The sequence below is a fragment of the Channa argus genome, chromosome 20 (genome assembly GCF_033026475.1).
Source record: "Channa argus isolate prfri chromosome 20, Channa argus male v1.0, whole genome shotgun sequence".
Classification (NCBI taxonomy): Eukaryota; Metazoa; Chordata; class Actinopteri; order Anabantiformes; family Channidae; genus Channa; species Channa argus.
In genome coordinates, this window is record NC_090216.1 from 12,406,154 (window position 1) to 12,429,004 (window position 22,851).

Here is a 22,851-nt window from a genome sequence, read left to right on the forward strand (position 1 = left end):
AACTTTGAAACAACTTTACATAGTAGAGCATTTAGCGCCAGATTTCTTTCTTTGTTTTCTAATTAATGTCAGTTCTTTGTTAAAACATGATATTATATTTATGAAGTGATAAATCATCAGGGTTTTTTTTGTAGCTATTTGTTATCTGAGCCTTAATTAGGGCAGGTTTTTGTGAAGGATCTATGACATATGCAAACCTGTTACCATACCTCCATGTAAACGGCACACTATAAAGTACAGGTTTAATCAAAAGTTAGATTCAGAGATACAGTCATGTTCTTGTTCATGTCACCCTGCCAAAACACTTAAATTCATAAACCTCATTCATATGATTTAATTCTATACTGAATCTTAAAGACTAGTAAGATATTAAAACCCCAGATAATAAATCACATATTACTCTATGAATATTTTATTAATATATATCCCAACTCTAATGCATTGAATTCATAAAATAACTGCAAAAGGTTTGAAGCTTTGAGAAAGACTAAAAGAGGAAGTCAGATGTTGATGCTGCTCGAGCTCCAATGTTATTTTCCTTTACTTTGAAGAGATCAGAGACCACATGCTGTATGCTACACTGTGTAATTGCAATTTTGTGGAACTACTAAAAATGGAGCACTGTAAATCTCCCGAAATCTTTAGTTGAAGCACCAACCTTCATATGCCGCATAAATCCACATAATAGTCCATAGGTGTCGAACTGATGAGAGATGAATGACTGAGGAACACACTCTGATTACCATCTGTCTTTTCATGATCATCACTAGCACCACAGGCTGACAAGGCGTTCTTTAAGACTGTGTTTACTCTGCACTCGCTCACACACAGAATATGAATATTACAACATGCATTATAGATCTGAGATCACAACTACAGCAAACCCTAGCTGTGATTAAAAAGTGACAGTTTTGTTTTATCAGCCTTCTCCGCTTCCCTTATCAGCTCATTTGCATAATTAACAGTGTCTGATGCTGTCCTCGTGAGCGACTGGCACTGCGATTTTGTCCTGCTTAAATTTTGTCCTACTTCGTGGAGTCACTGCCATCCTGTTTCTTACATAGCAACTGCAGGTGCACTCAGCAACATGCAGGATTATGCCTTTATATACTTGGTAAACAAAGCAGCCACTATTTATATGACTTCTTGGTTGTGTATTTTTGGAAAAGCATTCCACTCTACAAGACAGACTAACAGGAAAACACTTAAAACAATAGCTTCACATTTTGGAAAATAGGCTTATTCACTTTCTTGCTAATAGTCTTTGGTCAGTAGCTGGTACCTGGGGGCCGAGTGAAATCATTAGAAGAGCACAGCAGAGCAGGCAAAGGAAGGGGTGGAGCTCATACTAGTGCTAGCTATAGTTAGATTTTTTATGACAGGCCTAACCAATTAAAGTGATTTTCTTTTTTTTTTTCCATTTTTGTGTGTCAGTCTCTCATAATTAAAGAAAAAATGTCATCAAATCTGCACCAAAGGTCCGTCCTTTAACCATCTTATTCACACACATAATAGGAGTCTTAGACACAATATTTTTTTTTAAACACAAAACACTGGGATATTAAGTTTGAGGTTTAAGCACTTATGTAGTCTACCAACGCAAGTGTTTTCACTTATGTTTCCTGATTAGAAAACAGTGTAGGTGAGAACAGACTGTGCCTTGTTAATGTAAGTCAAAGAATATTTACACCATTGTTCATTTTATATATTATATTATAGTTTGATGAAATACAGAATTTTATAAAGTTATAAGTGTGCAATTGTGCAATTAGTCCACAGGTTAAAGTGATGTGTTCTTCCTTTTGTCTTCTGCACAACCAGCACTATACCAGTTATAACTATGTTCCTAAACAGCACATTTGGCTTTTGTCAATATCTGCATATTCCAAATTAGACTTCGCTCTTGATTGTAACACAAGGCAGTTTCAGAGCACATACAACGGAAATTATCCTCTTGAGCAAGGTTTGCCTGTGTTCTCCTGACCGATCTTTGATCAGATGTACGTGGCCTTTTTTAATTGCAGTATATGGAAGGAAAATCCAATTAGAACTACTCTTTTATTTTAGTTTAGTTAGTTTAGTTTACTTTTCTTTAACGGGCTTCTTACGTACAGCAAACCCCTGTACAAAGCTTTTCACAACACAGAGCGTATTTGTGTGCGTCATGTGTGTAAAATCAAAGGTCATGTAAAGGTCAGCTGATGTATCCCCTGTGCAACGTTATTTTTACAAAGAGATTAAAAAATTGCTCAGAGGAAGGTGACTTGTGCTGCATGGTGAGTAATGTGATTCTGCCTTTGTTTTTTCCCCTCTTCTAAAATGCCCTCCTTTGCTCTCTCTCATTCTTTCAAACCACACACACACTTCTCTGCATTGCGTGCGCTCCCTCTCTCTTACGTCTGCCCTCCTAATATGATTTTTCTCTCTCTTTGTGTTTCTCTCTGCAGGCTCTCTGACAGTGTCCATCACGGACATGCGCGCTCCAGTGGTGGGTGGGTCCGGGGGAGTCTATGCTCTCTGCTCAGCGCATCTGGCCAACGTTGTCATGGTAACTGCCGTCATCATTATCATCATCACCGTCATTGTTACATATGAAACAGTTTTCATTGGGGATAGAATCTTAGAGCTGTCCAAGCAGGAAAGACCACCAAATCCTGAGCTTCACTTTCATCTGTTTAATTTATTTTTTTTTTTCAGCAGATGCTAATTGGGGTTTTTTCTTGCTGCAGTAGGATCACATTGCTGTAATAAATACTTTACATTGCCCAGTGGTTTTTAGAAAAAACACCATGTAACCTATTATCAAGTCACCAGCAAAGTGTAGAAAGTTTGAATGAAGGTTGTTGATGATGAGCACAGCCCATAGACCTTCTACCTGTATCTCCAATTGCAAAACTGCTCCTTTTTTGTACTGTTGTCTTCATCTATAACAGTAAATCCCGTGTGAATGTCAGGTTCTTATATCAATTATTAAAACTGTTTTATTTGTGTCCCCTGAAAAACATTCCCCTGTTGCCGCATGAGAAGTCTTTTTTCCCCCAGTCTGTATTTGTGTGCATTTATGTCACAAGGTTTCTGTATGAAATGTCTTCCACATTCTCTTCAACTCTCGAGGCGGTGTTACATCTGACGAATCACTTTAACTAATGCTGCTGTTCACTGTGGGTGGTTGAGATGCCAGCAGGGATTGAAATCAAAGTGCACTGACGGGCCCAAAGCAAAGACTGTGTAACTATAAACCGCTAACAGTCAGTTAGTTTGGCCTGTTAAACTTTGGGAAATTGGAAAATGTTGGGAAATCCTGTAAAGCATATTTAAGTTCTGCTCTGATTAATTTTTTGTCTAGATAGTTAGATTACCTTTTTTTTTATCTTGACACTTGTCGCGTCTCAACCCAGTAAATTCTTGGCCATCTGCCATCAACCATCATCCAGTTTGCACAAAAGCCAATCTCAGGTTCAGTGAAGTCTTATGCACTACTGTCAACTTGACCCTCTAGAAGGCATTCAGCTCGGGTGACATCATGGAGCCGTGTAGTGGGAATGCTAATCTTAAAATGTTACACTTAAACCCTCTGTTTGGCTTTACGTTCCCAGTTTTTTATGTTTTATGTTTACATCTTTTGGTTCTTTGAGGCTCTCAATGATCCCCTGCGCCTCATATATACACGTTAGATTACTTTTTTTAGCTTGAGAACAAGATCTGTAACAGACAAAATGAGTTGCACTTTTTTGGTTAAAAGCCTTTCTCCTCCTGAGAGAGTGGAGGCCCGTCAAAGCAAATTTCCTCCGATCAAAGAGCAGAAACATCACATCACATCCAGCTCAGACTACCTGTAGTGACCTCTGCCCTCCATGATAATAAGTATTTATTTGTAGAAATATTGAGACCATACATATGGTCACAGTGGGTTTTATTTGTACATTTCTTTTTGATCTTTTCCGTTGTGAGAGAAGAATAGCAAAAACTGGCATTGTTTCATACTCCCACAGTCAGGAACTTAAAGAAGGATTTGATTGGTGCAATTATTCATCCTGCAGAGTAAATGTGTTATTTTAAATCAGGATGTCATTGTTCTTTCCCCCCACAAGAATCAAAAGGGCTATTTATTGGCTCATTCTCCCCTTCTGTTGAATTTTCTTAGCCCTAATTAATACAGTGCCACTGACTAAGTGGAGAGCAGCCAGGTGTATAATCACATCTTCGTCTTGTGTAAGCATTGCCTCCTCTCTCGTATGGACATCGATTGTCTTTCTCTCTGGTCTAAATATGTCCAGAGGATACAAAGTGAGGCATTTCTTGCCAGGCTGCTAATAGACACATATGTGAAATGGCGTGTTTGTGTCGTGATTCTTTGTGCTGACAAAACACTTTTACTCTGTGTTGCAGAACTGGGCCGGGATGCGCTGTCCATACAAGCTGCTCCGCATGATCCTGGCACTAGTTTGCAGTAGGTTCCAACCGATTTACATTCAAAGCGCTGCGCTCATGTGCTGCTGTTACTATTTATGTTGAATTTACAGTTTCATAATTAAAAATAAAGTTTGTATGACCTTTTATTTTTGGCATATTTAATGTACAACCAACTGTTCACACTATTTATCAACTATGTTAGGTTTAAAAAGCTCTTGAAGCTCAGCAACAGACATGCTACTTAAGTTATCATAGTTAATGGCTCAGATGGAGGATCCCTGATTGGACATGTTGCTTTGTTTTCAAAGAATTTGAGTCACTTGTCCTTTTTCTCCACACGAGGGCTGATACACTGTGACTTTCATTAGTGAGCAATATGTTCCTTCCATCTGTCCTGAGCCTGCCGCCCCCGAACTGAGAGAGCAGCAAGTATGTGCTGGAGTGTTGTTTCTCTCCTCAGCTTTTTACAAACACGGGATATTGCATTTTAAAATAAAATTTGACACATCGTTCCTGTGAGCTGCTGTGAAGAATGAATTAACATTTGCTCTGCTTTTAAACTAACAGTCAAGTATTTACTCAGCTAAAGAGAATCTGGAAGAGCATAAAGTAGCAACAATAAATAACATTTGGAAGCAGTTTTTCGAGTAAAGATCCAGTTAAATCCCCCTGTAACCTCTCTATGGCTAAAGAATCCGAGTTTGATAAAACATTTGACTACAATACACTTGTAGTCAAATACAATACACCTATACAATACAATACACCTATTTTTAGGCACCAGTATGAAGTTAACTCAGTTTGAACCCATGTTTTTTAAATGAGGGAAGAGTTATTAAAATGAATAAATTCCAATGTCTTTATTTAAAAATAAATGTGTGCCTCATCTTAGACACACAAATCCATCCATCCATTATTTATTTATCCATTATCCACCTCTTATACCATTTAGGGTCACTGTGGGCTGGACCTTATCCCAGCTGCCATAGGGAGCGAGAGGCAGGGTCCACCCTGGAAAGGTTGCCAGTCCATCTCAGAGCCAACACAGAGAGACACACACAGACCGACAGCCATTCACACTCATATTCACACCTACAGTCACCAATTAACCTAACATGCATGTCTTTGGACTGTGGGGTTGAAACCGCGAGAAACCCACACTAGCACAAAGACAAGATGCAAACTGTATGTTTTTACTATCTGTATCTGTATCTGTAACAGTTTATCTAAAGGAAATGTTGGACATATGTTCATTTGCTTTTTGGAAAGTGTTAAATTGATACATTTTGCATATGTGTGTTATATAAAAGCTTGAAGCCAGAACACTGGAAGCAGACAAAAGAGTTAGTCTGGGTCTGATCTAAGCTAACAAGTTCTGTCCACCAGCCCCTGAAAATGTCAGATTAAACAAAAGAAATACAAAGTTTTGATTGGTAAACTTAGAGGGACTGTAGGTGGGAAGATAGTATCACTTTTCAGCTTTGCTTGTCTGCTGTAAAGGAAACACGTTTATTCTGAATGCACTGAACAACTACACTAGGGCTCCTAGTCTGGACTGAATCATTTCTCACAGCTTCAGTCATGAACAGATTTCTGAGCCTGTTTTCTCTCTTCTCTCCTCCACAGTGAGTTCGGAGGTGGGCCGTGCAGTCTGGCTCCGCTTCTCACCACCACTGCCCTCCTCAGGGCCCCAGCCCAGCTTCATGGCACATCTTTCGGGGGCCGTGGTCGGTATCAGCATGGGGCTGCTGATCCTGCGCAGCTACGAGGAGAGTCTGCAGAAGCAGTGCTCCTGGTGGGTCATCGTCTTCTCCTTCATCACATTCCTGCTCTTTGCCATCTTCTGGAACATCTTCGCATATGAGCTTCTAGGGGTGCAGATCCCCCCTCCTCCCTGATGATGGCCCCCCCTCGTTTTCATGCCCTTCTCCACATACACACTGACTCCAACCCTCTTCCATACAAAGGTTCCCTCTTTGACCTTAGTTAACTTTCCCATTTCCTCTCAAGTTAGACCCAAATGAAATGATTTAAAATCATTCAAAACTAAAATCGACCAAGAATTCTTTTTTACAGATACTTTGCAAATCAAAGAAATATATCTCTTTTATTAAAGAGGGATTACAGTAGCAACAAATACAGGTGAAGGTTCCTCAGATCAATTTTGAGGAGCAGTATATCTTTTTATATACATTGAAGTCATTCATATTACCAGCGCTAACCTTTCAGTGAGCATTTAGCCATCGTGCTTTTTTCAGAGGCTTTTTTAAAAGCTGTTGCATCAGTCGTTCTTTGAGTTTGTGGTTCATACAAGTAAAGAGAGAGGAATCTGGGTTCATGGGTTCTGCCAATTGTGGAAAGGAAAAGAATAAAAGGGACAAGAGTAGGACTGTGTGTGCTGAAGAAATTTACTGTCTTTCATAAAGATCAGAGATTAAGATCAGCTGCAGTTAAAAGTTAACTAATAGGGTTTCAGAGCTGTGCTCAATGGAACCAAAGCAGAGTGGACACCTGAATCTGAGTCATTTAGCTGTGTGACAAATCAGAGCTGCAGAAGAAGATTTAAAGAAGAATTGCAAGAAAAAACAGGTTTATTTTTGGGGGCAGCAATAAAAAAACTGAAGCACTAACAAATAAATATTGTTGATATGATTTTTATTATTTTACATCCCTGCTGTAACTCACAGGGGCACTGTTTGCAAAATTGCTGGCAAAAGAAAACAACTCTGGGGTCTCTCAAACTGTGCATCTGAATATGACCTCAAGCCTAGTGAAAAGAAATGAGTCGAAATCCTTTGAAACCAGGTTTAGACCGACAAAACAGAAATTCATTCTTTGAACAATCGCAGGAAAACAGAGGAAAAAGACATAAACACCAGATTTCAGGCCAATTTACATGGATTTTGTCATCCTCAAAATGTACCTAAAGATTAGAGGCATCATTTAATTTTCACTTTCTGGGGTCTTTAAAAAGAAGAGGACTTTCATTTTTCTACATTATTTTCATGGCATTAAACCTACACTGTGTATACAGAAACATAGTTCATACAACATAGACAATACATGAAGACTGGGAATCAACCCTGGTTTGTGACAGAAGGAAGACAAATAAAAAAGATTATGAGAAAGCGACAATGTTTCTCAAATGGGGATCACTTCAGCAAGTGAACTATTACTGTGTCAGAAGTTAACCACCAACCTGCTAGGCACACCGTGTAAAATATGCCATGTCATGCTCTGTGGCTGTCAGCGAGGATGCACACACACACACACTTCTTCTCTTTGTCTTTGAGAGCAGCCACTGCCTAATTCTGTAGGTCAACATGGACAAATTGAAGAGAAGAACAACACACACACACACACACATACACACATATATATACTGACCTCTGCCTGTTCTCGCTCTGACAGACTGAACTGGGGAGGGCGTGGATGTGTCATCACCTGACCTTGACCTTCATGTCCCACAGGGCATTGGGGTCTCTCTGTCAGGCCCAGTCTATACCTCAGTTTCTCATTCTTAGGGACTGTAAACTTTTGTAAAGGAATGTACTGTAAAGAAAAAAAAAAAGAGTGTTATTATTAAGTTGTCCCCATTTTAATTTGATAGTGGATGTGTATATTGTGTGTTCATAACCGAGAGTATATTTATTTGTATTTTTTCCTCCTTGAGGGAAAAACAGAACAGTTTCCAATGGTGCAAAATAATGCTATGATTGTTGTTTTTCTGATAACTCCTGTACAGCTTTGATCCTCTGAAACAGGGATTCCCATCCCCAAAGGCCTTCTGTCGCGCCTGTTTTCTAACAATCCCTGCCCTATCCACTGCTGATTACCTGGATCTGTGTGTTCAGCCCATCAGAAGCTGGAGGATACCATCTTATGTGAGGGTGGGGTGAATGAAGACAAAACAATTTGATATATTTCAGCTTCTGACGGACAGAACATACCTTACCCAGGTATTCAGCAGTGGTTAGTGCAGGGACAGTAAGAAAACAAGCAGAGCAGGGGACCTTGAAAACCAACGTTATGAACAACTGCTCTAAAAAAATATAGTCAATGAGGCAAAACCCCCTGGTTTGTTGATGACCACAGACAACTTAATTTCACTTGATTTTATAAATCTTTAGTGCTTTACAAAATAAGCCATAGAAAGAACTAATTAGAGACGGTGACTGCAGAGAAAACAAAGAAGTGTTTGTTGGTTTGAAACTTGGAGATTGGTAGCTTATTTTTACAACTTGCTTGTCAACTCGTTTTTAAGTCATTGCATTTTAAATTTGCAAATTTCCCACACCCCTAAATCGTCCCCCTTCACTGTGTGGACGCCTTGCTGCAATTTTTTCTTAGGCAAATAAATTATACACAGGTGCTCTGTCATATATTATCTTCAGAGTGATTCAAGCTTTTGGAAAGCTGAGACGAGGATTTACAGTTACATTTACTTGTGCTATGTTCCATTTGTCAGTCTTTCAATCAATAATTCATTTGAATGTCCACTGGCTGCCTGGGAAAAAAATGATGCATTTGCCAATTTTGATAGTTGGTCGTAAATACATTCCTCAGCATTTGCTTCCATGTGTCAGTAGTGTCAGAAGACTCTGTGTTAAATGAGAGAATAAGTATGAAATAGCCAGAATAAGCCATTTTTACATAAAATGAAAAGATCAGCAAATACGTGGTAGCAATGTATTCTTGTTGAAGAAATCTTCAATCTGTTGTATTATTGCTTGGGTTGGCAGCGATACATTGATAAATAATGCATACATACCCTATTAGCCTATAATGAAGTTAAAGGAGATGCCTGAGAGGAGGTTAATGTGCCTCTTTAACTTAAGATTCATAGGAACCCAGAAGGGTTGTAAAAGGGCTAATAAATGGCTATGTTTTTGTAGAACATATTAACTGTGAATATTACCCCTCCCAAAAGTACACGCAGGATTAAAGTCAAGTGAATTCCCGTCGCCCCTAAAATCTCGTACAAGGTGAAATGTTTACTGTGTCACAGTTATTGTTATAAAAGAGCAGATAGTAGCATCCTCAATGGAAGAGAAAATTAGATGTGGATCTGTCGTTAATAACCAGTTAGGGGGGGCCACTGCAGCACCAACACACCTTGCTAAGAACAGGCCTCTCCCGCATTCAGACAGCAGCTTATCTTAAAGGAGAGGAATGATCATGGCCTGACACTCATCCTCTGTCTGACAGCTTGCGACAGCTTTGGTTTGTGAGGCACAGCAGAAACAACAGAAAACAATGCTGACACTGTTCATAAAACCCCAGCTTGCTTACCCGTCCTGTCATGCTCAGGTCACAACACCTCCAGTGTCAGGATGATGCATGGCTATTGCGAGGACACACCGGAGCCCCAAAGCTAGACCATGAATGGGACATCTTCCTTTGTGTGAAAAATAAAGTGGATCAGACAGGGTGCACAATAATAATTTAATAGCAGTCTTTGGCTAATATTTGTTTTCAACTGTATGGTGAAGACTTAGTAAGGGGGCAGCCTGGCCGTAATATGCTATCCATCACTTTGGGGATTCCACATCCTCTTTTGGTTGGTTTCAATTCATTCACCAAGTTAGAGACAGTTCTAAACAGAACTCAACAATACATAAACTCATCATCATCTAACTCAAAAATGCAACAAACCTTTCTCTGACTGCTGTTTCTGATTTTCCATGTGTCATCATAAATAGACATTTTAAAATTACCTTACTATAATATTGTTAACTGACATCTTGTCATGTGCCATATTCCTTACTGCCATAATTATTCTTTGTTTTTTAACCTCCCTATGCTAATCCATTGTGCTGTTGTGCCCAATGCCTTGTTATAGTATAAAAGCCAAAGGCTGAGCACTGGGCAGAAAAGCTGCTGTGCTGTTAGCTCTACTATTTATTTTACATGATCATGCACAGAATCCATGAAAGAAAGATGCTGCACTGTAAACAACTGTATATCCAGTAGCTGCTCTGATATGCGACTTGCAAACAAGCCAGCCAGGCTGCCTTTTCTTAGTGTTTATTGCTACTTAGATACTGTATGTGTACCTGTCACTGCAGGGCTATGTAGGTAAAGCAAGCAACTGTAGCTCCAGAGATGTATTTACAGTGATAGATGCTCAACAGTGCATGAAGTGACACTGTTAGTAAATGGCGGTTTAGGGATTTTTACACTTTTCCACAATGTCGTCTTCATGTAAAGACATTTGGTCCCAAATTATCCTGTATGTTAAAATGAGTAAACAGGGTCAGATTTTGAATTTGTGTTAATCACCCATGAAATTAAACAAAATCAACTGGCAGGTACACAAAAATGATCAGACTACATTGTAGACACTGAACCAAATATGTCTGTGAATCCCAGGGCTTGCATATTGTGTGAGTGCCACTGAACATTCTGATTTATGTGAATTACTCAGAGCTGATGTTTGTCTGCCTCAACAAATATGAATACGGCTTGTTTTTCAGTCTGTATTAGAGCACAGATGTACAGATCTGATTACAAGCTGAACATTGAAAAAGCTTTTTTTCTGGAGATGAGTGCGCATTTCTGATTTGTAACAAGTCTTGGTTTCCCAGCTTCTAGCTTTGGTACATATTCTTTTCATGATCACAAATACTGCCTGAGCCACTTGAGTTCACGCAAATATGACAGGTGGTTTTGTAAACCGCAAGTTGTCTCCCCTTCATTGGTTTAGAGTCAAAAATGTAATATATTTGCTGCTGTGGTAGTTTTTCATGAGCTGCTTACTTGTATTGATAAAATGGTGCCAAGCTAACGAGGTTCAATCTCTCAGACCAGGCAAGAGGTTGGACCAACACAGCGTTTACAAAAAGAAAAAGCAGAAGCTATTTTTCTCCTGGTCATGAGGAGACTAAAGGAAAACTAAATTTACATGTGGATAATTTATATCAAAGTCCTCATTAATTATTTCACAATCTATTGTACTTTTTAAATGTTCTAAACTGAACCATTTTATATTGTATATATATGAATATATTTTTTGTTTTATTTTGTACTGTTCATTGTACTTTGCTTTAATTTAGAAACAATATAAATAAAGAACAATACTGTGGCAACCTTTTTTTTTTGTTTAATTTAATATCATTTAATATCATCAGCTGTAATGATTAATCATTATATAAGGAAGTCTTAAGGACTCTGGTATTAGCTACTTGAATCGTTAATAAATACTTTCTGGTGTTTGTAGTCGTTTGATAGGAAACTGAATAGTTTTGCATTGTTAACTTGGCATCTATTAACTTAGCATCTCCTGTTTTGCTGAACATACAAACTTTAATTTGTTTACTGGCAGTATATGTATTCATATATTTTATTCATTATGTAAAACATAAGCGAGTTCAAAACTAAGATTGTAGGCTTTTACAAAACGTTGGAAAAACATGCCTGAAGAAAGAACCCCACTTATCACCACATGCTCCTAGAAAGGCTTTATTATTTAGGGAACATGTTTTAAAAGATATATACTGCGTAGGATCTGTAATTTTCATCTAGCTTTGAGCTTCTTTGTCGGTCTCTGGTCAGAGTCAGGGTCTGGGTACTTCTCCACCACACTGCCACCCTTAACGTCAACATCCTTTAGAAGTGGGAGCTGCTGCTGTGTGGCTGTGGTCAACGCCCACAAACACAGCTCCAGCTTGTGGGGGGTCCATTCCTGCTGGGGATCCACTGTGGACGAGAGGAGAAATAAAAGAATTGGCACAGAGCATCAAGGCAAGTTTATTTGTGTGGCACTCAACAACAAGGTAATTCAAATATTTTACATTAGCCATAAAATAAAAAATATTAAAAAGGAGCATGTGATATACAGTGGGTGTTACAATTCCTCATAAGTGAATGTGTGTTAGGCTCAGGTGCTGTTCTTTTAGACTTTTGCTCCTGGTGTTTCCTCCCACCATCATTCTCATTAGCTTATCCCTGGGCCCCTGACATTTGGGCTTAATGGTCACTTCTGTCACCTGTTTGTGTTAGTTTGTGTCACCTGACAGTTTTATATTCCGTTATTGCTTTTTTCCTTTTTGAGGTAGTAAGCAATAAAACATTTGCAGTTTTGAGATGCTTTATGAAAATGACAAATACATAAACATGATTTTTTATACTAGTAGTGAATTTGTTCAATAAATATAGGATTAAATGGATTGTTGACCAAAATGCAATCTAAGAATTTTAAGCCTCAAATAAAAGAACTAGAGCTCATAGAAAAACCAAAATCATAAATGTGCACAAAAACTCAATAAAAATTGTTTTGTATTGAGTCTGGAGACAATAAGCAAATCTGTCCCAGACATTCTGAGATGTCTAAATGCTGCTTAATATAGGAGCACAACAGAAATTACTTTAAGCTTTATACACAAAGATTAATTTTTTTTTAATAGTGTCTTATCTTGCGTGCTAAAATGAAGCTGTAACAATAGCTGTACTCCATCACTGTGGTACTATAAAACAAAGGGGGAAAAAATGCAGCTACAGTTGTAACCACCATCTTGGTTGTGGCATTACCTTACCTTTGTTTAACATTTCTGTTCGTTCAACCATTTTGCTAAGGTAAAAAGTGTAGTGCTTGGCTGTGTACTGAATGGGCTTTAGTCCCGGTAAACTCTCCATGGCTTCATCAGACATGAATGCAGTTTGTTCTGGAGCTCCGGCCGCCAACACAGCTGGAACAAAAACGGTAGTCAGCCTCAAGCCAAGCTGAATCCAGCCATGAAGTGCATACAAACTATTTCAACATGAGGGCAGGGAGTACCAGCCACTCAGTCAGTCAGTGGGAGAACAGCTCTGGCTGTCATTTTGTGCTTTACGAGGATCACAGAGGCATTACATCAGGGTGATTTCTTAAGCTTCTCCCAATTTGCTGAAAGCACATTCAATACAGTGTCTTCAGCAACATAATAAAGATGGTTCGCTAACCTGAAGCAGTGGCTGGGCCGACACCTTTCAAGAAGCTTAGCTCTGCAATCGCTGCCTGCACATCAGGCAGAAGGCTGAAGGCCTTTCTGGAACATTTCTCAACAGTCTCATCACTATTGGATGCCACCAACTGCTGCAGCCTTGGCCTGAACTTCCCTTTCTGCAGAGAAGCACACAGGGCCACTCAACTGCTGTTATAGACCACTTCACAGCTGTATTATATGTCAAATTATTTACTGGAGCACTGTGACAAAATCTGTTGTGAAGAAATGGTAAAGTTTCTTGAGAATATTATAATTTTGAGTCTTCTTACAGTGAGCTTCCACTCCATCAATTTTACCAGCTCTGACAGAGTGACATGTTTGTGAGGTCGACTTGAAATCAGCAAGGGCAGCTCCTCTTGGTACCTGCACACAGATACTACACATCATTCATCTTTACTGAAAGAGAGGCCAATTAACCAGATCATAAAACAGATTTCATATCCTCACTAAAAACTTGATACACTGTGCTGTGCAGAAGCACCAGGCAGTTTAGATGTTTATCTATCAAACAGTACCATCAGGAGGTGTTTGATGGGCCCTAGAGTCTTTCTGCACCACCTGCAAACACAGACCAACCAAGTCATAAACTATCTTGGGTAACACAAAGAGCAAGAGGCCCAGCAACAAATCAAGATCAACGGCTATCAGCTTGTCTCTTCAGGGGTCGCCACAGCAGAACATGTTCCACACATTGATTTGGCATTTGTGTTTTTATGGCAGATGCCCTTCCTGTTGGGGCCCTCCCTGGTGGCTGGGTGAAGCCACACCTGGTGGGCTGGGATTTGAACTTGCTGCCTTCTGCATTCCGGGCCTGTGCTCTACCACTGATCCACCAGGCCCCCCTATGACCCCTACGACCACTACAAAGCCCTGAGATTAAATAAGAGATTTTATATATGTATAAGAGGCGAGAAGTAGTGCTCTTTTAATGTCAGAGTAATCACAATAAATACTGATGTGTTTTTTCCCCTTTACTGCTTTCTATAAAAGTAAATTGATAAACAAAAACTATTATACTATTATAATATACTTTAGCTCTCTCAATTTAAGTGCTTAAATCTCTTGCACAGTATAATAAAAAACACTGTAAACAGGTCAAGAGGTACAACTGTGTAGCTTTTTCTGGATCTTTCAAAACATATGACTGCATCTTCATGAGTGTATGGGGTTTGCTGAACTTAAGTGAAAATGGAAAAGAAGTCCCTAAAACGTCTCATCTGCATAATTTACAGGCCAGATTCAAGTGATTTAAATAACCAATCAGCATGAAAGGCTACTTTCAGTCTGCAACTCTGTGATATTGTAAAGCTGAGGTTTTGTGTGACTGCAACTGTGGGGGTGAATTACCACTTGTCAAGGCTCAGCAGCTTTCCAGGTTTTTTGCCTTTGGTCTTGGCCTCCACTACGTCCCAGTATTTGTCATAGACTTTCTTCCATGTGGCTGGTTCCTCACAGACAAACAGAGCACTCATAGCAGCAGTAGAGAGCTCACACTATCACCCTCAAACATTATCTGAATCCACCAAAATATAAATCGCGCCCAGTACTTCAGCTGTTTCACTCCGATTTAAACTATACTCGTTCAGCTTTCTATGGGGACACTTAAAGCAAAACCAAAATAAACCCACTAAACTGAATGAACTGCGATGCTTCCGTTTAGAGGTGCGCAAATCCCGCGAGATGACAGAGTAAAATACTATTTCCGGTACTGTAGGTACTGAGCAACAGTTTTACAAGGTCTGTCTCTTGAAATATTTTGTTAATTATTTTGCAAATAAACTGTTTGCTAGTAAGATACATTTAAGATATTTACAGCTGTCGAGATAAGTTTAAAACGTAGCTGTTGTACGTTTTATCTTTTCAAAAGTGCTCCGTAGCTGTATTAGCCAGCTATGGCTAGCATTAGCATCACATTCCAGTCATGTTTATGGTGCAGTTACATTGTATTTTAAGTTAGCTCTTTGTAGCTAACACACCATTAGACAAGCGGGCACTGTGAAGGAGCAGATGGAAATACATAGCTGCAAATCAATTATTTTTGGTAGTCGATAAATCCCCACCAAATAAACAAAATTAGGCAGTTACATTAGGGAGTGGATGGTTGAAGGATTCACGTGTCCAAGTTAGGTTGATTAATGTTTATGCATAAGTAACATGCACGAGTACCGGTAATCTGTCCATACACAGCTATGCAATAAAAGCTATTAATTCACCACCGAGTCAAGATAGAAGGGGATTAAAAGAAATGAAATCCCTCAGCCTTGCAGAATGTCATAAGAAATATAAAGCATAACCGCACTGAAAATATGCCGCGTCAAATTAGAATTGCATTAATAACATTCCACCGAAGTAAAAATGTATCAGTCTTTTTTCTGCAAACATTTTGTGACATTATTTCTTTCGTTATATTTCTACTTTTATTAAGCAAGTAACCAAGATCAAAGCTTACATTTTAACGAAAACCGATGTTCGGATCGTATACTGTGTGTATGTTTCTGCATAAAGCCTCATCAGTGTTTTATTATCACTTATAAATAATCATTTATAATAATCATTCTAGTCTTTCAATAGCAAGTTGGCTCTCATGGGAGCACATGAGAAGGACTCTATTAAGCTGCAAATATTGAAGATACCATCAGTTCTTCACCAAGTGAGTACAACAGTCATACATTTGTCTGAAATGTTAAAATATATATAATATTTGTTAATATTATATATTAAACAATCCTCATAAGAGACTATAATACTAACGTTTATTTTGCTATAGTGCCACCATCTGGTGAGTTTCAGGGCTGTCTTACAATCAAAGCATATTTTTGTTAGATGTCTTTTACAGCAGGTGCTAGTGTAAAATAAACCACAGCAAGTAACTGCATGTTTATTTTGTCACTTTTATTGTACCTGATATCAAGAAAAAATTCACTGCATCTGCTTTAGGAACATGGAGAAGATGTCACGAGTTACCACAGCCCTCAGCAGCAATGCCATCAGTGGCCGAACTATGTTCTGCCACTTGGACGCCCCTGCCAATGCTATCAGTGTTTGCCGTGATGCCACACAGGTGGTGGTAGCTGGTCGCAACATCTTCAAGATATATGCGCTGGAGGAGGAGCAGTTTGTGGAAAAGCTTAACCTACGTGTGGGTCGCAAACCCTCACTCAACTTCAGCTGTGCTGATGTCATGTGGCATCAGATGGAAGAGAACCTGCTGGCTACAGCTGCCACCAATGGGGCAGTGGTCACCTGGAACCTAGGAAAGCCCTCCCGTAACAAGCAGGACCAACTCTTTACTGAGCACAAACGCACTGTCAACAAGGTGTGCTTCCACCCAACAGAGGGTTACATGCTGCTAAGTGGCTCACAGGATGGTTTTATGAAGTGCTTTGACCTACGCAAGAAGGAGTCTGTCAGCACTTTCTCAGGTAGAGAATATGATGATTCTGGTTAAATTCACATTTGTGATCATTTGAAATGGATCAAACATAACCCCCAAATCACTGTGTTTATTTTTATGCATGTAATAGATTTTTGGGGAGATAGGATGAATAAAATGTATGTGTTCAAAACAAGAACAATTAAAACTGTCAAAAATAAAGAGAAGTAGCTTTTTCACTTTATAAGAAAAGCTTGATTTTAATTATTCAATTGAAAAAGAAAATATCTACAATTGTAGACTGACATATAAGTAATATCTTAATTTCTTTTTGTCAGTTAATGTAAAAAAACGTTCCCGTTCAACACTTGGGCTTTGACATCACTTGAGCTTTTTGGTTCATTCTATCTTCTAGGTCAGTCAGAGAGTGTAAGGGATGTCCAGTTCAGCATGAAGGATTATTTCACATTTGCAGCATCATTTGAGAATGGTAATGTCCAGCTCTGGGACATCAGGCGGCCGGACCGCTATGAGCGAATGTTTACCGCCCATACTGGCCCTGTGTTCTGCTGTGACTGGCACCCTGATGACAGGTGAAAAAAAACTGACTTTGTGACACAAACTGCAAAAGAAATTTCAGCCCTTCCTGTGTAAAGTTGTTGTAGCTCACTGAATATATGTTACATACATTTGGAAAGATGTTTGGAAACTTCTACCTTTTAAGGAAACTAAGCCTATGTTTGTTAATACCTTTACATCCTTGTTTCTGTTTTAGGGGCTGGCTGGCCACAGGAGGCAGGGACAAGATGGTAAAGGTGTGGGACATGACTACTAACCGAGCCAAGGAAATCTACTGTGTGCAGACGATTGCCTCAGTAGCTCGCGTCAAATGGCGTCCAGAGAAGAAATTTCATTTAGCCACTTGTTCTATGATGGTAGACCACAACATCTATGTGTGGGACATACGCAGACCTTTTATTCCTTTTGCCACCTTTGAAGAGCACAAGGATGTGACCACTGGTATTGTGTGGCGCCACCAGCATGACCCACATTTTTTGCTTTCTGGCTCTAAGGACAGCACTCTCTACCAACATATGTTCAAGGATGCCACTCGTCCTGTGGACAAGGCCAACCCTGAGGGTTTGTGTTTTGGATTGTTCGGTGACTTAGCCTTTGCAGCAAAGGAGAGTCTGATCAGTAGTGACGCCAACAGAAAACCTTACCCCGGAGGTGACCGACGCTACCCTATCTTTTTCTTCAAGAAGCCTGACCCAACGGAACAGTTTGCCCATGTGTCCAGTGCCCTTAGCGTTTTTGAGACAGACTTGGATAGTAACCGAATGGACTGGTTTGTCAAGACAGCACAACTCTACCTCCTCAGTGGGAAGCCATTTGCTGAGCTATGTGATCACAATGCCAAGGTGGCCCAGGAGCTCAAAAGACCTCAGGTCAGACATATAAGTGGATATTCTAATCTGTTGTTAGTGCTTAGTTTGTTCTCAGAAGCCATGGTCATGTCTTATAACATCCTTTTTTTTACCCAAGCAACAGTAGAAAACCAGGAAATATACACATATGAGAAGTTGCAATAAACCTTTATCATTTTAGTTTAAAAATTACTTAAACGATTATGGAGATTGACAGATTATTTTAGCTCTGAACAAAACGTCTTGTTATTCAACATTTGTATTAGACCCTACAGTAATTGTGTTCTAGTTATTTAAATTAAATTGGTCAATAAACATATAAAGTTATTAACAGTTATACATCAACACCATCTCTTTTTTGAAGGTTGTATTAGAAAGATGGAGACAACATTTCTTATTCCAATCCCAATTCTGGGTTTATTTATCACTTGTTTGCCCATTCATGAATATTTCACTCTTAATTTTGATATTTCCAATGGGAATTAAAGGCAGGGCAGAATGAACTCAATCACTAGTTTTATTATGACACTACTGATTAGTAGATTTCTTACTTCATAAGGTAATATTAGTAAAATGCAATGCAATACTGAAATTATAGAGATATTCCATTTAAGGTAAAAAAAAGATTCTTCCAGTTATGAATGACGTGAATTTTGTCCTCTAAAAGGTTTCTACAACATGGACCATGCTGAGAATTATGTTCTCTGACCCAGCAAACATCACAGCACCTGGTCCAAACCACAACCTCAGTAAACTGGGCTGCATGCCTTTAATGAACAGGTAAGTTAGCCTTTTGGCCTGCTGTTCCAAAACAGTCATGAGTAAAGAGAATTTACACTGATCAGGCATAAAATTATGACCACCTGTGCAATTTAATGCAATCCAATACAGTAGCTGTACCATTAATTCTACTTTAGGATACAAGTTCTCAGTTTTTAGGTTAGAACTTTTAGAAAGGAGATAATTCTACTGTGTGTTTATTATTGAGGCCAAAGTGGGAAGTGGAGTCGTACTGGAGTGCATTATAAGAAGAGGTGATTCTGTTTTGTCCACGATTAGACATTATAATCTTGTAAAAGTAGAATCCATGGCAGAGCCACTGAATTAGATTGCATTCAATTGCACAGGTGGTCATAATGTAATGCCTGACTGGTGTACAGCCAAATGTTTAATGCTGTTGTACATTTTAGTTTCAGCATAAAGGAAATGGGCTCAGGGATAGGAACAGAGAGTAGACTGGAGCGCAGTAAAGGTGAGAGCAGACAGGATAACATCCACCTGGAGCCAGGGAACTCGCACTTCAGTAATAATGAAGGTGAGAGTGGTCATTAAAACAGATCCTGATGTCTTTATGCTGTTTGATATTCATTAATTGTATAAATAATACCTTTTATTTAATTTGTCTTCAGAAAATGAGGAGACAGAGGGCAGTGAGGGACAGGCTGAGTATATGTTTGGTGATGCTGAGCTAGATGACGATGACCTCTATTCTATGGAGCATGACAACCAAGCAGGTCAGTCACAGTCGTACCTTTGAGGAATCAGCACCTGCTATTTATAGCCGCCACTATGCTCAGCACTCTTTTGTCTAATATTATCTCTGCTCCTTTTGTCACAAAAGAAGAGCAGGAGTACACGTTGCCCCAGGAGGCCTTCCAGCTGCGCCACGAAATCATGGATAACCCACCTGCTCCTGAGCACCTTCAACAAGACAAGGCCGACTCTCCACACGTCAGCGGCAACGAGGCAGAAGTGACTTGTCTGACACCCACCGAGTCATTTTCTCTCATCTCCATTTCCCAGCCACTGTACAACCCACACTTACCTGCCAGCTTCTTCTGTCCCATTGTGCGGGAGATGCTAAGCTACTATGCAGAGCAGGGGGACGTGCAGATGGCTGTTTCGGTGCTTATCGTCTTGGGGGAACGGATCCGTAAGGAGATTGATGACCTAACTCAGGTCAAGTGAAAGAAACAAGCACTCGTGTCTTGTGTAGTGCTGCAGAAAGCAGAGTTTCTCTTTCACGCATAGCATGGACTTCAGTTTAAGAGGTTGTCATAGGTAGAGTCATTAGTAAAAGTTTGGGTAAAGAAAAATCTTTGTTTTATTTTTTTCACCAGAACTGACTAATCACCTCAAAGTGGTTTTTAATAAAGGTTTAAGATCAGTGCACATTATTTCCAGAACAAATATCAAAATTCCATGTTTGCACTGAATATTGTGGTTTAACAAAAAGTTCAGGGATATGCTTTGGCCCATGAATGACTAAGTTGTAAACCTGTCCACTATAGAAACTGCCAAGATTTAAACCAAACTTTCAAATTCAGCTACAATGTCTTAGTCTGAAAAACCTAATTGTACTTAATAGAAAAATGTAACAAGTTGCATTTCCATTATAGGAGCACTGGTACATGTCCTACATAGACCTGCTGCAGCGATTCGAGTTGTGGAACGTGTCCAATGAGGTTATCAAGCTGAGTACATGTAGCGCCATCACCTGCCTGAACCAGGCATCTACAACACTGCACATTAACTGCAGTAACTGCAAGCGCCCAATGAGCAACAAGGGCTGGATTTGTGATAGGTATGAACACAGTATTCCCGTTCCATTTTTAAAAAGTGACATACATAATTGTCAAATGACTACATGCTGAACTATTGTACAATTATCAGAAGGTGCTCTCTCTTGTGCAATTAACAAACTTGGTAGCTTTTCAGTATTTTATTATTTACTTTTCCTCAAATCCACCTAGATTTGTTTTAGCCTTTAGAACCTTTATCAGTCGTTCATCCTTTAGAAATATATGTGCCTTTGTTGCTGAATATCAAGATTAGTAGATTGATAGTACTCTCATGTCTGTTTACTAAATATGATGTTACCAACTAACCTAACTGCCAGCTAACCTATCATAGTAGAAGTGGGAAGAGGTAAAAACAGCTCACCTGGCTTTGTCTATTTTGCATATCTTCATTTTTACCTTTTTGATCACAGTCATTGGAGAGGAGTTTAGTGCTTCTTACAGTATTGTTTGATTTAGACCTGAATGGAGCTCTGACCTGCCCCCTGTGTCTCTCCTGTAGGTGCCACCAATGTGCCAGTATATGTGCAGTGTGCCACCATGTGGTTAAAGGACTGTTTGTGTGGTGTCAGGGATGCAGCCATGGTGGACATCTGGAGCACATAATGAACTGGCTGAAAAGCAATGCACACTGCCCTGCAGGCTGCGGCCACCAGTGTGAGTACACCTGAGACCATTACAACCAATATCACGCAGCTCGTCTTCTGTGGGAGTTGGTCCTGGATCTCTCTCTCCCTCACACACACACACAGACAGCAAACAAATAAGATGTCCTCATCCCACTGAAGGAGGGAGAGGTTTCTATGTGCTTCCTGGACAGTCATTCAAGAGCAAGCACAATCACATGTGAGGTCATATTTGCATTTGTATTTTTATTGAACCATTGTCTATGTTACAGATGTTACAGTAGAAAATCAAAGAATTTAACAATATTTTTGTGATTTCACATTTGATGCATTTTACATTCTTTTTAACCCACTCAGTAAAACCCTAAAGGCTGGACAGGAAGAGCATTTCCCTCATCCTAGACAGAATGTAAATTTTTGTACATACAGTTTAAAACTTATTATGAAGGACTGTAGATAATGTGGAATTAATTTATATGAGAAATAGCTCCATTAAAGCAGTGCAAACTCACTTGTTGCTTTGAATTGTCCTGAGTCGAGTACTAAGGTACGTTTTGAAGTGTTCATATCATTTACACATATTCATACATTTTATAATTAATTTCAGTCAATATGATGCATCTTTGCTGACTATCACATTAACATAGTGGCACATATTCACACCTGGCAACAACCCAGCACATCCAGTCCCAGTAGAGTTGTGTGGGTAAAAAAGCTTGCTCAAAGGCATCTTAGTGAGAGGAAGGAACTGTACTTATTTATTTTCCTAACAACACTACTCCCACAGGCCCAGAAATCCCAAATGGCAGTCAGCCAACATCTCTAGCGTCTAGTCCACCAGCTCAACACTATGTGTGCTGCTCAGAGTAACAGACATTTTCTTGTCCTGAGTTTGTGTATCTCACCAGTGGTGGGATACACAACAAATACATGCAGAAGCCCACAGAGATTTTTTCCAGAACAGCTTTGTCTAGGGTGAAATGTTGTTACCTTAAGAATCTGGCCTCAGGGCAACAGGTTGGATGATTTTATCTATTGTCAGTTTTGCTGGCAGACTTACATAAGATGAGTAAATTGTCAGTGAGAGATACCAACTATTTTATCAGTCCTGTGTCAACTCTCCACACTGATTATCTTTATTTGGGCTCATTTACAGTCTGGCTGCTGCTCAGCAGCACAAGTGTTTCTTTCATTCCTGTCAGGAAATAAATGTGTGAATCAGTCGCAGAGCTTCACTAATGAAAATAGTGCTCTGCTCTGTGACCTTGTTTACTAAAAAGTAAACTTGGTTTTAGTGACCTTATAACCATCGTGGAAACTGACAGTTTTCAAAATGCATACAAATTAAAGGTAGCACAATCATGACATGTTTTCTATGTTTTTACCAAAATTTGGAAGGGGGCAAAACTGCTTAGCCTACATGACTCAATATTAAATAGTGACACTGTC

At 39.4% G+C, this 22,851-nt stretch overlaps 3 protein-coding genes across 9 annotated transcripts in view; 2 read left to right on the plus strand and 1 right to left on the minus strand.

Annotated features, from left to right (window-relative positions):
- Positions 1-11,506, plus strand: part of rhbdl1 (rhomboid, veinlet-like 1 (Drosophila)) — a 39,100-nt gene extending 27,594 nt beyond the window's left edge. For 3 of the 4 annotated variants that reach the window (XM_067489320.1, XM_067489317.1, XM_067489316.1), the window contains exons 6-8: positions 2,448-2,548; positions 4,390-4,450; positions 6,040-11,506. In XM_067489320.1, the coding sequence (XP_067345421.1) occupies positions 2,448-2,548; positions 4,390-4,450; positions 6,040-6,277 (400 nt within the window). In that variant the 3' untranslated portion in view covers positions 6,278-11,506. The remainder of the gene's footprint in view (positions 1-2,447; positions 2,549-4,389; positions 4,451-6,039) is intronic. The other variant, XM_067489318.1, reaches the window with a different exon arrangement.
- A 95-nt stretch (positions 11,507-11,601) lies between these two features.
- Positions 11,602-15,066, minus strand: zgc:112496 (uncharacterized protein LOC541336 homolog). Of its 2 annotated transcripts, XM_067489331.1 has the most exons (5): positions 14,745-15,064; positions 13,667-13,760; positions 13,354-13,513; positions 12,948-13,100; positions 11,610-12,111 (listed from the first exon to the last, which is right to left on the minus strand). In XM_067489331.1, exons 1-5 carry the CDS (start codon positions 14,867-14,869, stop codon positions 11,930-11,932), a joined length of 714 nt encoding a protein of 237 aa, XP_067345432.1. In that variant the 5' UTR covers positions 14,870-15,064; the 3' UTR covers positions 11,610-11,929. The 2 variants fall into 2 exon arrangements, with proteins under 2 accessions (XP_067345433.1, XP_067345432.1); XM_067489332.1 differs by lacking the exon at positions 12,948-13,100 and having other exon boundaries at positions 11,602-12,111; positions 14,745-15,066.
- A 5-nt stretch (positions 15,067-15,071) lies between these two features.
- Positions 15,072-21,913, plus strand: wdr24 (WD repeat domain 24). 3 transcript variants are annotated; one of them, XM_067489307.1, is made up of 11 exons: positions 15,072-15,134; positions 15,958-16,047; positions 16,335-16,819; positions 17,186-17,363; positions 17,546-18,218; positions 18,865-18,977; positions 19,388-19,512; positions 19,607-19,711; positions 19,819-20,156; positions 20,597-20,781; positions 21,279-21,913. In XM_067489307.1, the coding sequence occupies exons 3-11, from the start codon at positions 16,339-16,341 to the stop codon at positions 21,445-21,447; spliced, it is 2,367 nt and encodes a 788-aa protein (XP_067345408.1). In that variant the 5' UTR covers positions 15,072-15,134; positions 15,958-16,047; positions 16,335-16,338; the 3' UTR covers positions 21,448-21,913. The 3 variants fall into 3 exon arrangements, with proteins under 3 accessions (XP_067345408.1, XP_067345410.1, XP_067345409.1); XM_067489309.1 differs by having other exon boundaries at positions 19,822-20,156; XM_067489308.1 differs by having other exon boundaries at positions 15,085-15,134; positions 15,969-16,047.
- Positions 21,914-22,851: the final 938 nt, after the last annotated feature.

Bases quoted from the DNA above. Each gene is read 5' to 3' on its own strand.
- zgc:112496 (XM_067489331.1), bottom strand. From the start codon at position 14,869: ATGAGTGCTCTGTTTGTCTGTGAGGAACCAGCCACATGGAAGAAAGTC. The intron at 13,761-14,744 runs GTAATTCACCCC...ATCTGTGTGCAG, and splicing joins CTGCTGAGCCTTGACAAGTG to GTACCAAGAGGAGCTGCCCT. The intron at 13,101-13,353 runs GTTAGCGAACCA...TTTTTGTTCCAG, and splicing joins CGGCCCAGCCACTGCTTCAG to CTGTGTTGGCGGCCGGAGCT.
- wdr24 (XM_067489307.1), top strand. From the start codon at position 16,339: ATGGAGAAGATGTCACGAGTTACCACAGCCCTCAGCAGCAATGCCATC. The intron at 16,820-17,185 runs GTAGAGAATATG...TCTATCTTCTAG, and splicing joins GTCTGTCAGCACTTTCTCAG to GTCAGTCAGAGAGTGTAAGG. The intron at 19,513-19,606 runs GTGAGAGTGGTC...ATTTGTCTTCAG, and splicing joins GCACTTCAGTAATAATGAAG to AAAATGAGGAGACAGAGGGC.